This window comes from Lampetra fluviatilis, chromosome 49, assembly GCF_964198595.1.
Source record: "Lampetra fluviatilis chromosome 49, kcLamFluv1.1, whole genome shotgun sequence".
Lineage (NCBI taxonomy): Eukaryota > Metazoa > Chordata > Hyperoartia > Petromyzontiformes > Petromyzontidae > Lampetra > Lampetra fluviatilis.
In genome coordinates, this window is record NC_136323.1 from 2,207,631 (window position 1) to 2,225,175 (window position 17,545).

The window sequence follows — 17,545 nt, forward strand, 5'->3', positions numbered from 1 at the left end:
GTGAAAAGGTGTGAGGAATTATTTTATTGCAAGGGATGAGAAGAATGGAGTGTCTTCTTCATCTTAATCTTCCCAATTGTTTACATCCTTAGTGTGCACGCCAAGTCACACGACTCCCAGCCACGCCAAGCACATGTATGGCTATGGCGTTCGTGATTGTTTTTCATTTGGGAGTATTTTTCAACATCCATCACGTATGTAAATTATATTTGTTTTTGTTTTCTCCTCTTTCAACGTTTTTTTTTTCACTTTAAAATAGACTCAAGGCTACTGCTGCATGGAAGTTCTGACATGTTATCACTGCTGGGACTGCACGTAAACTATTTCAAAAGGGTACACTAAAAGTTTCCACAATGCCAAGTTTGTTTTAGAATAGCATGTGCTATCATATCTCTTCCGACTCGTCGATTCCTGGAAAATTGGCTGCAAAATGCAGCTAAGTTGCAGCAGGGAGAAATAACAATTTAATTTAAGGAACAAGTGAGAACGCAGATAGAAGAACGTTCCCCTGAGCAATGTTCCCGTTTCACGGACAGAGCATTGATAACAAAATGAAGAAAACAAAATAGCGTGGGTGTACTTTTTTTGGAATGTCAGAAAGCAATATAAACGCACTCTCGCGGAGCCAATGTTTTTATTTGAGACGAGTGCGATTTTGCAACGCACGGTCGGAATACTAACACAGTGCTGTGGAGAAAAAGAGTCAACGTCACAAGCGCTCAGCTCCTGTTTGCCACCCAGAGGTGGACATTGCACATTGGGCATTTGGTGGGAGGCGAGTCACAGCGCAACAAAGCAACGGCCGTTGACGCTCGCCAACGTCGCCAAGAGCGAGTTGGGACATCGCCGCCTCGAGAAGAGCGATCGAGAGCCGCCCCCATGCTGGTGCCGCTGGCCCTGTGCGCAGCCATCACTGTGCTTCTGTCTCTGCTGTTGCTGGCGAGGAGATGGGGGGTGTTCCAGTACGTCCAGCCCAGAGCGACCGAATGGCCCTCTCCTCCACGACCTCCGGGATTGCCCTTCTTGGGCAACGTTGCGCACATGGCCAGGACGGACCTGCATATTCACCTGACACAGCTGGCGCGCACGTACGGTCCTGTGTACTGCCTGCGTGTCGGCGGAGAAGGTACGAGCGGAGCCAAGGTAGAGGTGGGGGGTTGGAGCCAGCAGAACAGGTCCCTGCGGGGTGGGCTGGTAGGAACGAACAAATACGATACGAAGGGAGCGTTTGAGGCCTAGTTCTAGGCTTTAGGTCTAGCTGTAGGCTTTAGGCCGCTGTGAGTTAATTTTTAATTTAAATGTTTTGATTATTAATGTATAATTTAAATGTTTTAATTATTAATGTAAAAGCTTTAAATGTAAATGTTTCTATTTTAAATCATCAGGGAATGTAACATTGTTAAACATTAACTCCCTTTCACACACGCGGGGGTACGATACGAAGGGAGAGTTTGAGGCCTAGTTCTAGGCTTTAGGTCTAGCTGTAGGCTTTAGGCCGCTGTGAGTTAATTTTTAATTTAAATGTTTTGATTATTAATGTATAATTTAAATGTTTTAATTATTAATGTAAAAGCTTGAAATGTAAATGTTTCTATTTTAAATCATCAGGGAATGTAACATTGTTAAACATTAACTCCCTTTCACACACGCGGGGGTACGATACGAAGGGAGAGTTTGAGGCCTAGTTCTAGGCTTTAGGCCTAACTGCAGGCTTTAGGCCGCTGTGAGTTAATTTTTAATTTAAATGTTTTAATTAAAAGCTATCTCAGGGAATTAAAAGGGAATGTTACACTTGTTTAGCCTGGAAAGCGTCACTGAGTCTAAAGGTTTTGTAGGGTCCTGCCAAGTGTTTGCAGTAGGGGGCGATGTTGCTACACGGACGGACGGTCGATAGAATCTATTGTAGGCTGGTTCACTTCGTTCCTACCAGTATAAATGGGTATTTAAATCCTGTGCCGAGTGTGGGATTTTTTTCCGCGTGAGCGCCAAAGTTTTCGTGACTGCAAGAATCCATACTCTTTGGTTCTTTCGGTAAAGTCACATAGGTGAAAATAATAATAAAAAAAGTGAAAACAACTAAATTGAATCACAATTTAGCTGTTTTCACTTTTTTATTTAAAAAAGAAAAGTGAAAACAACTAAATTAAATCACAATTTTATTGTTTTAACTTTTTATTTATTTTATTTTACTATTATTTCCACCTACGTGACTTTACCGAAAGAACCAAAGAGAATGTGACTGTTGTCAATTCGTTGCTGGAATAATAATCTATTTATGACCTATGTTTGTGAGTATGGGGGTCTCATCACATTCGATGGGTGTTGTCCTGCAAGCCAGAGCATGCACATTAAGATGATGCAGCAATTTAACCTCCCTCCCTCGCCCCCCCCTCCCAAGACATCGTTGTGTTGAACAACGTCGAGTCCATCAAGGAGATGCTCATTAAGAAATCAGCTGACTTCGCTGGAAGGCCACAGACCTACGCCGGTGAGGTTCAACACAAAAGGGATTTTTGGAGACAATCTTTGCTATGGGACATTTATTTTATTCAATGCTGCTGATGTTCGTCGACTGTTTTCAATCATATTTTTCTCTAACATGCTTGTTTTTACTCTAATTTGTCTGCTTATTTTTTGGAGTTTTATCGAGTAGTTATTGTTGCTCGGAATTCTATTTGCTTCATTGTTGGCACTTGTTTTTACTACTTTTATAAATTTGGGGACCCCCCCCCCCTCCACCCAGCCCACTCTTGCGATTGAGACCACCGGTCGCCTTTTGATAAATAAAACCCAAAACGAACACGAAACAACTGCCAACGACCACAGAGCACGGAGACCGAGCGCGCGAGCCTCTGCATCAGAGGTCGCAACCGGGTACCCGATACCTGTAACCTACCCAATACCCCGCTACCCGTACCCGGCCGGGTACCCGTACCCGGCCGGGTACGGGTACCCGTTTGCGACCCTGGTGCGGCCGGGTACGGATAGGCCGTGAGTCACTGGTGAGTAACTGTCACTCATTTCCCAACGTCTTGTCTCTTCTCACAATTCAAGTTCCTAGAATCAACCCACCCGCGCCTGCAACATGGCTTCATCCCAGAGGTCGCAATCGGGTACTCATCCCTTGTTCAGGAACCTCTTGACAAAGAGTCTTGAGAGTCGGCGAAGAGTTTACAAGATAAACAAACAGTAAACGTGAATAACATGAACAAATAATAACAATAATATTACAATGTGACTGTTCTAGATTTGAAGTTTTCGTGACTGCAAGGATCCATACTCTTTGGTTCTTTCGGTAAAGTCACGTAAGTGAAAAAAAAAAGTGAAAACAACTAAATTTAATCACAATGTAGCTGCCGGGTACGGGTACCCGTTTGCCACCCTGGTGCAGCCGGGTACGAGTACGGAATCAAAACCCGTTTGCGACCTCTGCTCTGCACGCAGGCGGCAAGATCACCGGTGGCGGCAAGGACATCGCGCTGGGCGACTACTCGGCCGTGTGGAGGAGGCAGCGGCGTGCCGCGCTCAGCGCCCTTCACTGCGTGGGGACGGCGCGCACGGAGGAGATTGTGCAGGGCGAAGCGCGGAGATTGGTGGAGGTGAGAGAGCGATGGCTAAGTTGCCCGGCACGCTCGCTCGCTCGCACCCGCACGCGACGCGCTCATCGTGCTCGCTTGAAACAACGCCGGTGAACTACCAGACATGCTGAATGGCAAAGGGGACTCTGTCGGATGTGGGGAAAGAGTTCTGTGCAAAAGCTGGGTCACGCATAACACAAAATAGTCTCGAGTGTCGTTGGGGGGAATTTAAGTGAGAAAATATTCCACGCAAAAGCTGGGTCATGCGTAACACAAAGTAGTCACAAGTGGCACTGAGGAGAATTTAAGTGACAAAATATTCCGTGCAAAAGCTGGGTCATGCGTAACACAAAATAGTCGCGAGTGTCGTTGGGGAGAATTTAAGTGACAAAATATTCCGTGCAAAAGCTGGGTCACGCGTAACAACAAAATAGTTACGGGTGTCGTTGAGGAGAATTTAAGTGAAAAAAGAAATAGGCAAAACACCTCGTTACAAGGTCCTTTATAATTGCTCACTAATGGCACTTGAGCCCATCAGCCTGAATCGACTATACGGGGGATATATAATTAATAGGTGTTGGTTATAATAGGTTACTGCCGTGGTGAAATGGCCCATACACTGGACTTATAATTGAGTTCACAATGAGCCATTTTGCTCGGAGCGACGTTTGGGAAATCATGAAGATGGAACAAAAATCGCTACGGATAAGGGTATCGTGCCTAGGTTCACCACAGCCGAATAGCACGACCATCATTTTAATGGAAGTCAGAAGACTGCAAGGCAAACAGCATAGTGCGAACACGAGGCAATGTTACTCAGCTCCTGGAGGTTGTTAACAGCAGTGCGTGGCAAAATCTTGAGGTAAGAAATACTCAGTACGCAGCCCAACTCGACCAGGAAACCACAAATGTGCGGAAAATAAACAGGGAGAGTGCTTGGGATTGCATTGAGAGGCAAAGAGAGGGACACGTGAATTAGATAACACATGCAGGTTAATAAAGACATCGTATTTACTGCCACAAGTGGACTTGGGCAGGACGCATCGTTGCTCGGGACGGCGGGCCATGTGCGAGAACGACAACGGAATGGTAGCCAGTGGAGTTGAACGCTCCAGAGAGGACCTCTACTATGGAGATGGAGCGACGAGCATCGGCTCATGTGCAGCACGGGCTGGGTGATTAAGACAAAACAAACCTATTTATATTTTACCAGATAAGGCCCCACTGAGTTATGTAGCTATTTTTCAGAAGCGCACCTGGCTGCCACAGATGAAAGCGCAAAAAAGTGGATTATCTTCTTGGTTCTTTCGGTAAAGTCACGGAGAAGGGAAATAATAAAATAATACAAATAAAACATAATAAAATAAAATTCTCACGACGTTTCGGCCACAACGCAAGCAGCCGTCCTCAGGTGAAGAACAGGGCTGTCGGAAAGACAGCGTTCTTCACCTGAGGACGGCTGCTTGCGTTGCTTTGTTGAGAGAGGCAGTGCCCAATGTTGATCCTTGCGTTGTGCGGATTCAGGACCTGACCCAGTACATTGGACGACCGACGGACATCCACACTGACATCTCGATGCGAGTCTGCAACGTTATCTGCTCCGTCGCCTTCGGAACTAAGGTGCCGTTACCTTCACATCAATTGTATGTTAGTTCAATATACGTACAAACATACCATGTCTCTTCCAAAACATGTTGGAGAAAACAGATTCCCAATTAGCTCATGGATCGTTTGAGGTAGTTGATGTAAACGAGCGTAAATTAACGTTAGTACGGCACATGATGGGATGCTGTGGCCAGAACTATGCATTCTCAGCTACGTTTATCTCTCCAGAATTGGTATCCATGCATCACACATGTTACTCCGTTTGGAAGGAGTCAGTCTTGAGGGTTGCCCAGGCTCGGGTCAGACACCAACTCACAATGATGTGTCAAGAACTCATCACAGCCCATACTGTTGCTACCACCACACCTCACCTTCGCTTCCATCCATCCTTTCTTCATTCTGCAAGAAGCAACATTCATGAAGTCGACCCCTGGACTGTCAACTTCGCTGACCTATCGGAGGGCCACAATTCAGTAGGCCGTTCCATTGTGGCAAATCTGGCCCATGGGCCAGCAGTTAAAAAACCCCGATGTAGCCCATCAAAAACCCACCTTTTCTGTATCATCTAGAGCAGAGCGCTAACCACTGTGCTGACGACTGCACACACACCACAAAGTGCACACGCATTCCATGCTGTTGGGTCTGATCATGTCGCCATCCCTCCACAGTACGACAAGCACGACACGGAGTTCCTGGACATTCACTGCTGCCTCGACAGCCTCGTTCGACTGTGGGGTTCACCCGCCATACGTGCCCTGGACTGCTTCCCAGTGTTGCGGGTACGAGCGGGGCAATGGGTGGCGCGGGGTGGCTTGAGGTGGCAATGCGGGCAAAACGTAGAAACGCGAGGTCAATTGCCAACTGGGCAAATGGCAACACGGTGCTCGGCAGGTTTGGCACCGTTTGTACAAATTTCAACACCAGGGTCGTGTGAACATTTCCCCCCGTACCTCCGATTAGCACGGATGGCTCTGCACGGTGCGACAGAAGTTCAACATATGTACATACAACATTGCTACCGTTTGGTAGTTTTTGGCAATGGGGGCAGAATCATGTGTTGGCAGATGGCACATTCCATTAAATTTTGGTGATAAAAATTGTCGAAATAGCAAACACGTGACTATCTGGTCTTTACCCAGCAAATCTTTATCATTATCCAGGACATTAATTAGGTGCTTGGTATTAAGAAGGCGAAATTGCGAGAAATATGTTCTGGCTAATGTGGGAAAGTCAAAGTCAAGTCAAAAGTCACTTTATTGTCAAGTGTGTTACATGCATGACATACAACACAGATGAAATTACAGTCCTCTCTCTTAGTCCCACGGTGCAACCAAGCAATTAAAAAATGAATCACAATTAACAGACATAAATAAACAATAAACAATCGGCGATCAACACTAGATAAATAATCAAAAATGTAATAGACTTAAAATAAACAACAGTCATGAATTATAAAATGTAAAATATTATTTAAATAAAATATTTAAAGAAATAAGATATTTAAACCGGTGTGGTAGTGCGATGTAGTGCAATGTGCAGTCCAGAGATCAGGATGTACGAGTGAATGTGTGTGTGGGGGTTGGGGTCAGGGGGCAAAGGGGGGAGGGTGGGCAGAGGGGGGGAGTGATGGTAGAGCAGGGAGGGAGTTGAGTCTCCTGACAGCCTGGTGAAAGAAACTGTCTTTGAGCCTGCTGGTCTTGGCCCAAAGACTCCGCAATCTCCTCCCTGACGGCAGCAGGCTGAAGAGGCTGTGAGATGGGTGGGATCACCTGCAATCTTGATTGCTTTGCTGGTGATGCGGGTGTTATAAATGTCCAGAAGAGGTGGGAGAGAGACACCAATGATCCTTTCAGCTGCTCTCACTATGCGCTGCAGAGTCTTGCGGCAGGACACGGTGCAGGTGCCGTACCACACGGTGATGCAGCTCGTCAAGATGCTCTCAACGGTGCCTCTGTAGAAGGTGTGCATGATGGGGGGCGGGGCTCCTGCTCTTCTCAGTTTGCGGAGAAAGTACAGGCGCTGTTGGGCTTTTTTGGCCAGTGATGCAGTGTTGTGACTCCACGACAGGTCTTCAGAGATGTGCACACCCAGGAACTTGGTGCTGTGTTGGGTCACTGTTCTGGTCTGGATTTTAAAAACAGAACAATCGTCATTGCTCCGAAACGAACTCTTTATGCTCATTGTGTTGACCTGGAGAGGTAATTCCATTTGCGATGCTATTTCTCACAGTTAGTGAATGTTATGTTTGGTCCATTGCTGGAAATAGAAAAAAACAACCAGTGTAATGCAATGACTTGCATAGTGTAATGTTCATATCTTACTGCTCATATTAACATACGTGAAATATTCTGGATTTGCCCCCCCCCCCCACTGCTCCGTCAGTTATTTCCAAACCCGGCCTGGCGCGACCTCATGGCGGCTGTGCGCAAAAGGGACGAGGTCGTGTGGAGGCAGATACTTCTGCACAAGGTACCCGCAATCTCATTTCAATGACTGCCCCCCACTCATTTTCCCCTTCAGATCCAAAACGAGTAAAACAAAAACCACCATCCCTTACGTTTCGGGTTGGATGCGAGCACACCACAGTGCTACCCAGAGGAATTCCCACATTGTCACGGTGCAGAGAAGTTTGAATCCATCCCCTTGCCCCTTGTCAGAGGCTCAGCTTTCATGAGAGGCCTAGGCCTGGCTCTATGGCCACTGCATCTCAGGAGCCAGGGTACCACCTGCTTACTATGATGGTGCAATGGGTCTTGGTGGAAATGGCTTCATTCACCAGCCTGTTGTGTATTTTAGGCGACCTCGCAGCTTTACACCAAAGTCACCATCCTGATCACCAGCTCCCTCGGGTTGGACCTGATCGGCTGTAGGCAGCATTGAAGAGATATGCCCTGAGCCTGGACTAGAACTGCCGATGAGGCTTGGCAGCGGGGCTGGATTACATGTGAGCTGTGAACTGGATCCTATCCTCGTGTGTCACTCTCATAGGCAAAGCCAAGCTCGTCACCGTCCAGTGACATGACCGACTTCCTCCTCAAGTTCACGTCCAAATTATCCGAAGAGTCCAAGCCACAAAATGGAAGGAACGGGCGCGCCTCGGACGACTCCGCAGAGGTGCTGAGAAGGAGGTCAAACGATCAGCCGCAACCACCGGAGGAGGGGCGGCACTCGGGAAATGAGGACGAGTCAGAGGCACGAGGGGGCAGCCTCACGGAGGAGCGGGTTCACCTCTCCATCATGGACACGTTCATTGCTGGCGTCGAGACCACGGCGACGCTCATAGAATGGGCTCTGGCCTACCTCGTGCTCCATCCAGAGGTGCGGTTGTTACGGCAGATGGGCACGTGCACATGTGTCGCTCGCTGCCAAGTATTCTCGTACATTCTCACCGTCATCGCTCACCTGTGGTCAGTAAAGTGAGCAATTTACGAGGCTGTGCTATTCCAACAGTGGTTTTGTCCTACAAAAGAAACCGATTCAGTCCCCACCATAGCAATCCACCACCAGCTTGTGACCAACAGCACACATGTAGATATGTATTTTATGCGCACGCACGCAAGGTCCAAGACCAGATCTACGAGGAGATGGAGCAGAAGCTGCAACCGGGTTTGGGCCCGAGCCTGGCGGACCGCGACAAGCTGCTGTACCTCGACGCGACGATCAAGGAGATTCTGCGTCTGTGCCCCGTGGCCCCGCTCGCAATTCCACACCGTGCCCTGCGGGACTCCAGGTGAGTTCCTTCCTCCACGCGTCCGACTCGTTTCATCCATCCACCGGTGGCTGTGAATGGCACAGAATGGTGCTTAAGGCCACGGTACGCGATGGAGATTTCAATGCAATCATCGCAGGCAGGAAGTGGCCGTCTTCTGCCGATTGCAGCTGCCCCCTGGAAAGGCAACTGGGGTGGCAACTTTAGATCACGGGCAGAGGTTACGTGACCACCCTGGGTCGTGTGCTTTGTAGACCAATTGTCATTCATCAACACACACTACAGTGCTATTTGACAAACTTCATTCTCCCTGCCTGGACAGAACTCCACCACTTTGCGCCATTGTCATACCAAGTTGCCATACTTAGTTGGTAATAATTAATGCATTGCCAGTGGCAATCGCTGGCGACATATTTCTCAAATTTCTGAGAGTATCATGGCTTTTCCACCACCTTCGTAACTAATTGGCGCGTTTTGTTTACGTGACACCTTACTGGCTGTGTCGGGTGGTGGAGGGTTACGACACATTGATACTTACGCGATCTAACCCAAAAACCTTTATTATGGACCTTTAAGCTGTCATGTTAATGATGACCACCGCCCCAGAACCACGTTCACATGCTCGATTGACACTGAATTTTTCCACCCACAAAATTAACTTGACTACAATCTTGACTGCGTTATAAGCGTACTTAAAAAATATTTTCTATTTTTAAAGTCAAGTCACAGTGATTTCCTGCGCAAAATGCGCAGTGAGCTCATTCATTTCACAGCCTTGCATCTCTTCAGCGCTTCTTGGCGCACTTTTCAGTTTTTGTTTGATGTCTTTGCGTCAATGAGCATCCTTCTGAAACAGAAGCCCAGGTGGAAAACGTAGAGTTATATTAAAAAATAACATGGTTATGTTATTACATAAACGAAATTCAACGGTGTTCATTGCTTTGCCCTGGTGCAGCGTCGGAGGGTTCTTCATCTGCAAAGGGTCGACGGTCATCGCAAATCTGTGGGCGGCTCATCGAGACCACGCTTACTGGGACAATCCCTCAGTCTTCCAGCCAGGTGAGAGAGGACGCATCAAACACAGCGCACAAGGCAGGCGATAGAGAGTTTCAACTTTAGCCTACAGACTTTCCCACAATGCTCCTGCATTGGGATGTTTTCCCAGTTCCATTAATGAGCGTGGGTACTGTATGCAGAAAGAGAAACACAATGCGTACGAAAGCAAAACATCTCAGAGCTCCACTCAAGATTTGAGAATCCATTGGTGTACCATCAACTTGTTCACAGCCCAAGAACCTTTGTGAGCTTCACAAACAAGTGCAAATTATCAACCCTCGCCTCCACATTGCTGGATTACAAGACACGTGGCCACCACCCCCAAGCCTAAGCACGTAGTGCTGCTTGTGAGAATTGTGATGACGACCAGACAACACCTCCACCAGTGGTCACGACGGTGGCTGTGACAATGATGCCAAACGCAGCTCATGTCGACGACGACACTGACAACGCTGGCCGTGGCAATGACGGTCGTGACGATGCCCCCCCCCCCAATGTTGTCCATCGTCCAGAGCGCTTCCTGGGCGAGCCTCTGGAGAGGCGTAACCCCGCGTCGCTGCTGCTGCCGTTCGGCGCGGGCAAGCGCGTGTGCCTGGGCGAGAGTCTGGCCAAGGCTGAGATTTTCCTCTTCCTGGGCCACGTGCTGCGCCGGCTGCGTTTGCAGCCTGCGGGTCGCCCGCCCGACTTGTCCGGGCAGCTGGCCATCGTCCTGAAGCTCAAGCCCTTCCAGGTCTACATCTCTCCCAGGGTGCGCTCCGCTCTCATCGTCCTCACTCCCCCCACGTGGCTGCCCTCATGCTGCTGTTTAGGGCTCGCAGGGCAGGTCCCCTATGAAAAGATTGAGACTCCATTCATGCAGAGTCAAGAATCACACTTTCCTAGGGTTACGGTGATGAGATGGTCCGGGGGGTGGGGGGGGGTGTGGTACTGGGTGCTCAAAACTCACGATTGGAAAGTTGCAATTCAAAACACCCCATTCCGACAAGGCTGGTCTGTCAGCCTGGTGCCTAGAGACCCCACGAGAAACCAGTCAGTCAGTCAGTCAGGGAATTCTCTCAAGAACCCACCTGAAACCCATACATATCAGCCGATTATAAGTCAGCAAGATTTTAAATATTTTCATCCGTAAAGCTCCTGCATTTCTGTGTTCTTGCTCGTCCGCTCAGGTTCTCCGGTCCCAGACGCCTCCATAAATGTATCCCGCTTGATCCCGGCTCCCCCGCTGGGTGATGGGGGCCGCTGGGTGATGGGGGCCGCTGGGTGATGGGGGCCGCTGGGTGATGGAGGCCACTGGGTGATGGGGGCCGCTGGGTGATGGAGGCCGCCGGGTGATGGGAGCCGCTGGGTGACGGTGATTTCTGGAGAGCCGGCTTCTTAGCCCCTGGCACGGCGGCCCGGGTTAGCGCGAGCGTGAGCAAGCCTCGTGTTTCTGAATGCCACACAAGCCGGGGGGGGGGGGGCGGAGGGGGGGAGAGAAGAGGGCTGGAGACGAGAACGCACGTACGCACACATACTCAAGACGTGCACCGGGATACAAATACACGCGTGTTAGCACACGTGCCTTCTGTGTGTTTGCCGCGTGTGTGTCGATTAACGCCCTGGATGCCCTGGCCAGCAACACGTTCCATCTCAAGGGATTTTCCGGTCGATGCCGTTATTTTATTATTTTATTAAACATATATGTAAACACAGTCGGCATGTCATACGTGTATCAATGAATCAATTAAAATATTGTTACGCAAAAAAAAATACCCGTGTATTGAATTGAAATAATCAGTTTTCGCACAGCAACACAAACGTAGAGCGAGATCTCCAAATATAAATCAGCCGATGTTTATGACTTCTCCTTTGCTCTGCTGAAGAGTCATTGCCTGAAACTTCATCCTCTTAAACGTGTTTCTGTTATCGGGCCACGTTAAATGGAGCCGACGGTCCCCATGATCGACGGTTCTCTGCTGTCGTCTCCTCGGTGTGGAACTCTCCATCCCTTTGCACATCTGCAACATCGAACGCACTCTTGACCTTTAAGAAACATCTCAAGGCCTCTATCTATCTTGTTTGGGTCAGGCGTTCGAGGAGCTCTGAGCTTGGCTCCGCTCCTCTGAGTGTTTGACTTGTCTGCAAAATCTGGCGCGTTACAAATGTCATTATTATTTTATCGCAAACCAATGTTTTCTGCGTGGCTTTATTGGAGGAGGAACAGCAAAACGACACGATATCTATCTCTCTCTTTGCTGAAGCCATCTCGTCGTGGCGAGCAGCAGACTTTCGACGTTGCTATTTAATCTCCTGACCAATTTTCGCCGCTGTTGCTGCTGCTGCTGCTGCCATGCGGCACAAGAGAATGATTGAAGTGGTGGTTGTTCTTGTGCCCGCGTGCGTCCGCGAGGGGGCAGCGTTTACTACACAGCAGTCATCAGCGGCGGCGCCGTCGTTCAGATACAAGACTGATCAAATGCGCGGTTCGTACACTAAGGGACGTTGGGGCATCGCCCCATCAAGCAGCTGGAGATGAGAAATTATTTTTCCAATAAAAAAATTTTTTACAAGTAGTTTTGTTGCGTTTAAAAAAAGTTAATTATAATTATTCTATCAACGTTAATTGCCTAATGAAGATAACATTTTTAGTTGTTCACATTTCGATTTAAAGCTTTCGTGACTGCAGGGATTCATCTTCTTGGTTCTTTCGGTAAAGTCACGTAGAAGGGAAATAATGAAAAAATATGTTGCCCGGATTCAGACGCTGTCTTTCCGACAGACCTGTTTTTCACCTGAGGACGGCTGCTTGCGTTGTGGCCGAAACGTCGTGAGAATTGTATTTTGTTATGTTTTATTATTATTTTATTATTTCCCTTCTACGTGGTTCACATTTGTGCCTCGGGGAAGTCTCGGGGCGGCTGTGAAGGCGTTCGAGTGATAGATTTCCCTTCAGTCGTTGTGATTCGCTTCGCATTTTGGCCACGACATTTGAGACCCATTCAGGGCGGTGAGAAAGGCGCCCGTGGCTGTAATGAGGCGATGTCACGACGTGAGGTTGCGCTGTGAAAATGTAGCAGGTCACGGCTTTTGGCAGTGTCAAATAAGGTGTGTAATGTGGACTTGAGGGTCATGGAGACGGCATTTAAGTGCTTTGTTTCGTTTTTTTAAATGTTTACCGTTGGTAGATAAGCCAGTTATATCACCTTCACGGGAAGGCCAATAACATGACGAGGTTTTTCTTAATTAGAACACCAAATTTTTATTCGAATTGTAAATGTTGTGGGTTTACTCTCAGCTCCATTGAACATAGTCTGATTTACTCTCCAATTGTAAATGTTGTGGTGGGTTTACTCTCCAACACACCGGTGTGCTGAACTCGTAACGAATTGGCACGTTTTGTGTCCGTGATAAACCTTGCTAATTGGCTGTGTCGGGTGGTGGCGGGATTAACGACGCATTTATATTTACGCGATTTAACCCAACAACCTCTTATGTTTCATATTGGTCGCGAAAGCCCCGCTACGTGTTCAACTAATTGTATTATTGTGTACATCAACATTGTGCACGTGTTACGTCCACGAGGTGGCGGTGTTGCTCAACTTTACGAAGGCCCAATTTTATGTTTTGAATGTTCTCCCAATACCACATCCGACACTGCCTGTGTGCGTTCAGCCTGTCATACACTCAACACAGTTGTGATGATAACACGAACGATAGTAAAGAAATTAATAGCCTCAGCAAGCGTCACGTATTGGGTTTTTTTTCACGAGCATCACGTTTAGGGATTCTTTGGCCGATTCCATTCATGAGCGAATGTACGTGGGAAGAATTCAAAGTGTGTGCGGGAGCGGTCAGTGCACTGCACTCCGAACCCGGGCCACCCGAGTTCAATTCCCGCTCACGGCCAACACCACTGGCAATTATCTGAACTGGTCACGGGCCTCGCCACTGGAGAGACAAAGGCGGCCGGGCGTGGCGCTGACCCACCCACCACCTCGTGCGCGGTGCCAACCTTCATAGCTGCTCGCTAAACAGCACTTGCCCCAACAGTCTGTCGCCGCGTTATGGGGGATCTTTGTCTTTGTTAGAATTCTAAGCACGTACCCAGAGAAAACCCACGCTCGATCGTCGTCTATTCTCGGCTGGGAGCCTGCCCTGGGGGATATGCCAAGGTGCTCAAGCTCCGCGGAGTCCCCCGAGTGTTGCACAACACCAGCAACAAACGGCAAGAAACAGCAGCAGCGCGTGGTGGATTTGCTCGGGTGAACGAGAGTCGGGCTCGGCATCTGCTCAACGTGGAGTGAATCCCAGACAAAGCTGCGATTAAATTTCGATTTAAAGCTTTCGTGACTGCAGGGATTCATCTTCTTGGTTCTTTCGGTAAAGTCACGTAGAAGGGAAATAATAAAATAAAAAAAATAAAACATAATAAAATAGTTCTCAGAATTATTATTTATTATGTTTTATTACTTTATTATTATTTCCCTTCTACGTGACTTTACCGAAAGAACCAAGAAGATAAAGCTGCGGTTGTCAAAATGGAACCACGTTCATTAGTTCACTGTAACCACATCCAATTGCATTCACAAACTTGTGACAAAAAAAATATTACGTGCGTGCCACATTATTTTCTTTATTCGTTCGTATTGAATTAATTCAGTTGTTTTGGAATTGTAAACCTGTATTATCATTGGTTTTTTCAAACTGATATTTTGAGTGTTGTCAATGAAGGCTACACTTGGTGGAACGCTTCGTATGGCACCGTGGCACGGACGTATGACATTTCACATTTAACCCTATTTTGGTGACATTCAGTTGTAATAAAAAAAACTTCAAAATGTTGAAATGACATTTCCGAGTTGAAACGAATATAGCAGCAGTAGCTGTCTCATTGTGTTAAAGCGGCAGATGCAAAAAATGCAATGAAAGGCATCTGGTTGAACATTGCAGTCTTCTATTGTCTCATTTATTTAATTCTAAGATCTCTCTAATTTGTCCTGCACGCATTCCCCAAAGTGTGCAGGTGTGAAGTAGAAAGACGTGTAAACCTTACACAGAGGCAATCCATACGTGCCACGGGAATAGCATACAACGACCATCGCCTTTAACAATGTGTGAAATGTACGAGTAACTCCTGAACGTGGAGGCTTTTCATCGGGCAAAATGCCAAATTGCCAGGCCTTCACCAAACCGCACTGACCAGCACAGCAAAGCGCGGTCACACAACCCCCGTGGTCTACACGGTGTGGGGAGGCCTTCACTCAACAGTGGTGTAAAGGACTGTAAATCAAATAATATTTGTGATTAAATATCTTACTCTTTGGTTCTTTCGGTAAAGTCACGTTTGGTATAAAATAAAATAAATCACGACGTTTCGGGCGCAACGTCGTGGATTTATTTGATTTTCTACCTACGTGACTTTACCGAAATAACCAAAGAGTATGGATTCTTGCAGTCACGAAAGCTTCAAATCAAGATTAAATATCTTGCCAGGTGGGTCAGCGGCAGAGCGAGCGGCTCGCGATCAGAAGGTTGCGAGTTCACGGCCTGCTTCGTGGTCGACTCAGCCCATCGTCCCTCCAGGGTCAATATAATGAACTTTGTTCATGAACTTTGTTCATGAACTTTGTTCATTATATTGTGATAAAGTCAAATGGTTGTCCCACTGATAGACTCGCTGCCACCACAGGAAACAGGGATTGCTCACCGTGGAACGCAAATGCTGGATACAAGAAACGAGCGGCAATGCCTCAGTGCTCACTTGAGCAGCAATTCACTTTTGACTCTGGCTTGATTATTTAATGAAAGCAACTCAATCACTTCTTGCTGGGCCCTGCCCGTGCCGCGTCGTGCTTAGCCCGCAGCGCCAAAGCTCTCGTGTAAATGTCAGCTCCATCACTGCGAGTTTTTTTTGTTTGTTATTCATGTGCGCCGCCTTCACGCCGCTTCCGAATACTGTGGGTCTCGCGGACAGAGGGCAATGGTTTGCCGGCAGCCTGGGAGGCAGCAGAGCGGAGCCTGAGGCTTTGGCGGCGAGGTCCCGGTGGCTGGCCAGGACCTGCCCCGCTCACGGGGGTCCCTTCCTCCTCGTGTTTGCGGGACGCTGGTCTGCAGGTGGACACGCGGTCTACCCCCACACCCCACCCCCTCCTTGCACTCCCGTACACTTGTCCACCGCGTGCCTTTCTGAAATAAACCCCCGCGCAAGATCGCTCCGGGGGGCAGTGTTTTACAAGGGCAATTTAGAAACTAAAGGCCTGGTTCAAAAGCGACGATGAAAAGGAGTCTTGCGACTTTTTGCAGGGCAGCTCAATTTTAAACAATAACACTGGTCAACAAAAAAAAGAAAAATAAATTTTCCGGCCTGGACTTTTGCAGCTGTTTTAGACTAAATTCAGGGTGCTGATTCCGAATCTGATCTCAGATTGGCTCTATCACATCTCATTTTATGCTATCGGCATACCCCATTTTCATTGATTTTACCCGAAATTAACTCTGTCACTTATGATTGCAAGTTGTTGCGAGTCAGTGACTGCTTTAGTGTTAAAATATGGTGCTGTAATTTTTAGGATAGTGTGTTTATAATATCAGTTGTACGCCTTCTGGTGTCATCTGGTCCAACACCAATGGGGACTAGGCTCTAAAGAAAGCCGTCTCGGGTGTGGACCAATCAACTTCAAGGATAGTGCATATTATTATCATTATCAGAGTTGCTTCTTTTTGTTTGCTTTTTTGACTACTTGTGTTGTGGTTATTGCAAACATGATGCCTTGAATAAAGGTGTCAGTTTTGTACCAGTTTAAAAGGGTAAAAACCTACTATTATAATATCATTTTACGTATATATCCACATTTATTTAATATGTTTCTTTTATTGAAAATTCAATATTTGATATCTCAAACACCTGATGTGATGGACACAAACTGATGCCAGATTTGGAATCAGCACCCCAAAATTACCTTAAAAACCGTTGGAATACCTTATGCCAGAAAAAGTGTGTTGACAAGTGTGATTCCTTTATCATGACCGAACGAGGATGGTCTCACAGATCCTCTTCTTCTGGAGGGCCCTGCCAAATTCCACTCATCGCAAATTAGTGCCTCGCCATTTCGACGATCCACGTCACCAATGAAGAATGAGACGATTCTGGTGTCTCGAGTTCTCACCTGGTTAACACAAATAAGGCAAACGAATGAGCGTTTTGCACGTGGGAAGAAACTGGAGTACTTTGAAAGAAAGAAAAAACGTCTCGTATATGGGGGAATACCACTCAGCAAGGCCGTAATTATAATATATATTGGGGGACACACATTCCCTCCCCCAATATTCAAATATGCTCAAAATGTCCCCCCCAATATGTTGCTATAAAATAGATTTCTGTTTATATGATTGTGGTTATGGTTGTACTTCATTAATCCCTAATCTCTGCCATTACATACAATGAAACAAGAAAAGGTAAAAAAGAAAAAACAGAGCAATGTAATACAATACACTCTTAGACATTATTGTAAAAAAATAAATTAAAAGTCCATGCTATATGTTAGTGAATTTTGTAATATTTTAGTCAGAAAATGGCAGGAAATTCGTTTTCAAATTTCGATTTTTTTTTGGGGGGGGG

The 17,545-nt window shown here is 47.2% G+C and overlaps 1 protein-coding gene across 3 annotated transcripts; it reads left to right on the top strand.

Moving 5' to 3' along the window:
• The first annotated feature begins 608 nt into the window (after positions 1 to 608).
• On the top strand, positions 609 to 12,500 carry LOC144948433 (steroid 21-hydroxylase-like). Of its 3 annotated transcripts, none has more exons than XM_078877896.1 (11): positions 609 to 1,126; positions 2,399 to 2,488; positions 3,445 to 3,599; positions 5,103 to 5,198; positions 5,852 to 5,962; positions 7,566 to 7,652; positions 8,172 to 8,501; positions 8,744 to 8,913; positions 9,848 to 9,951; positions 10,461 to 10,678; positions 11,115 to 12,500. In XM_078877896.1, exons 1-11 carry the CDS (start codon positions 880 to 882, stop codon positions 11,139 to 11,141), a joined length of 1,635 nt encoding a protein of 544 aa, XP_078734022.1. In that variant the 5' UTR covers positions 609 to 879; the 3' UTR covers positions 11,142 to 12,500. The 3 variants fall into 3 exon arrangements, with proteins under 3 accessions (XP_078734022.1, XP_078734021.1, XP_078734023.1); XM_078877895.1 differs by having other exon boundaries at positions 613 to 1,126; positions 10,461 to 10,696; XM_078877897.1 differs by having other exon boundaries at positions 985 to 1,143; positions 10,461 to 10,696.
• Positions 12,501 to 17,545: the final 5,045 nt, after the last annotated feature.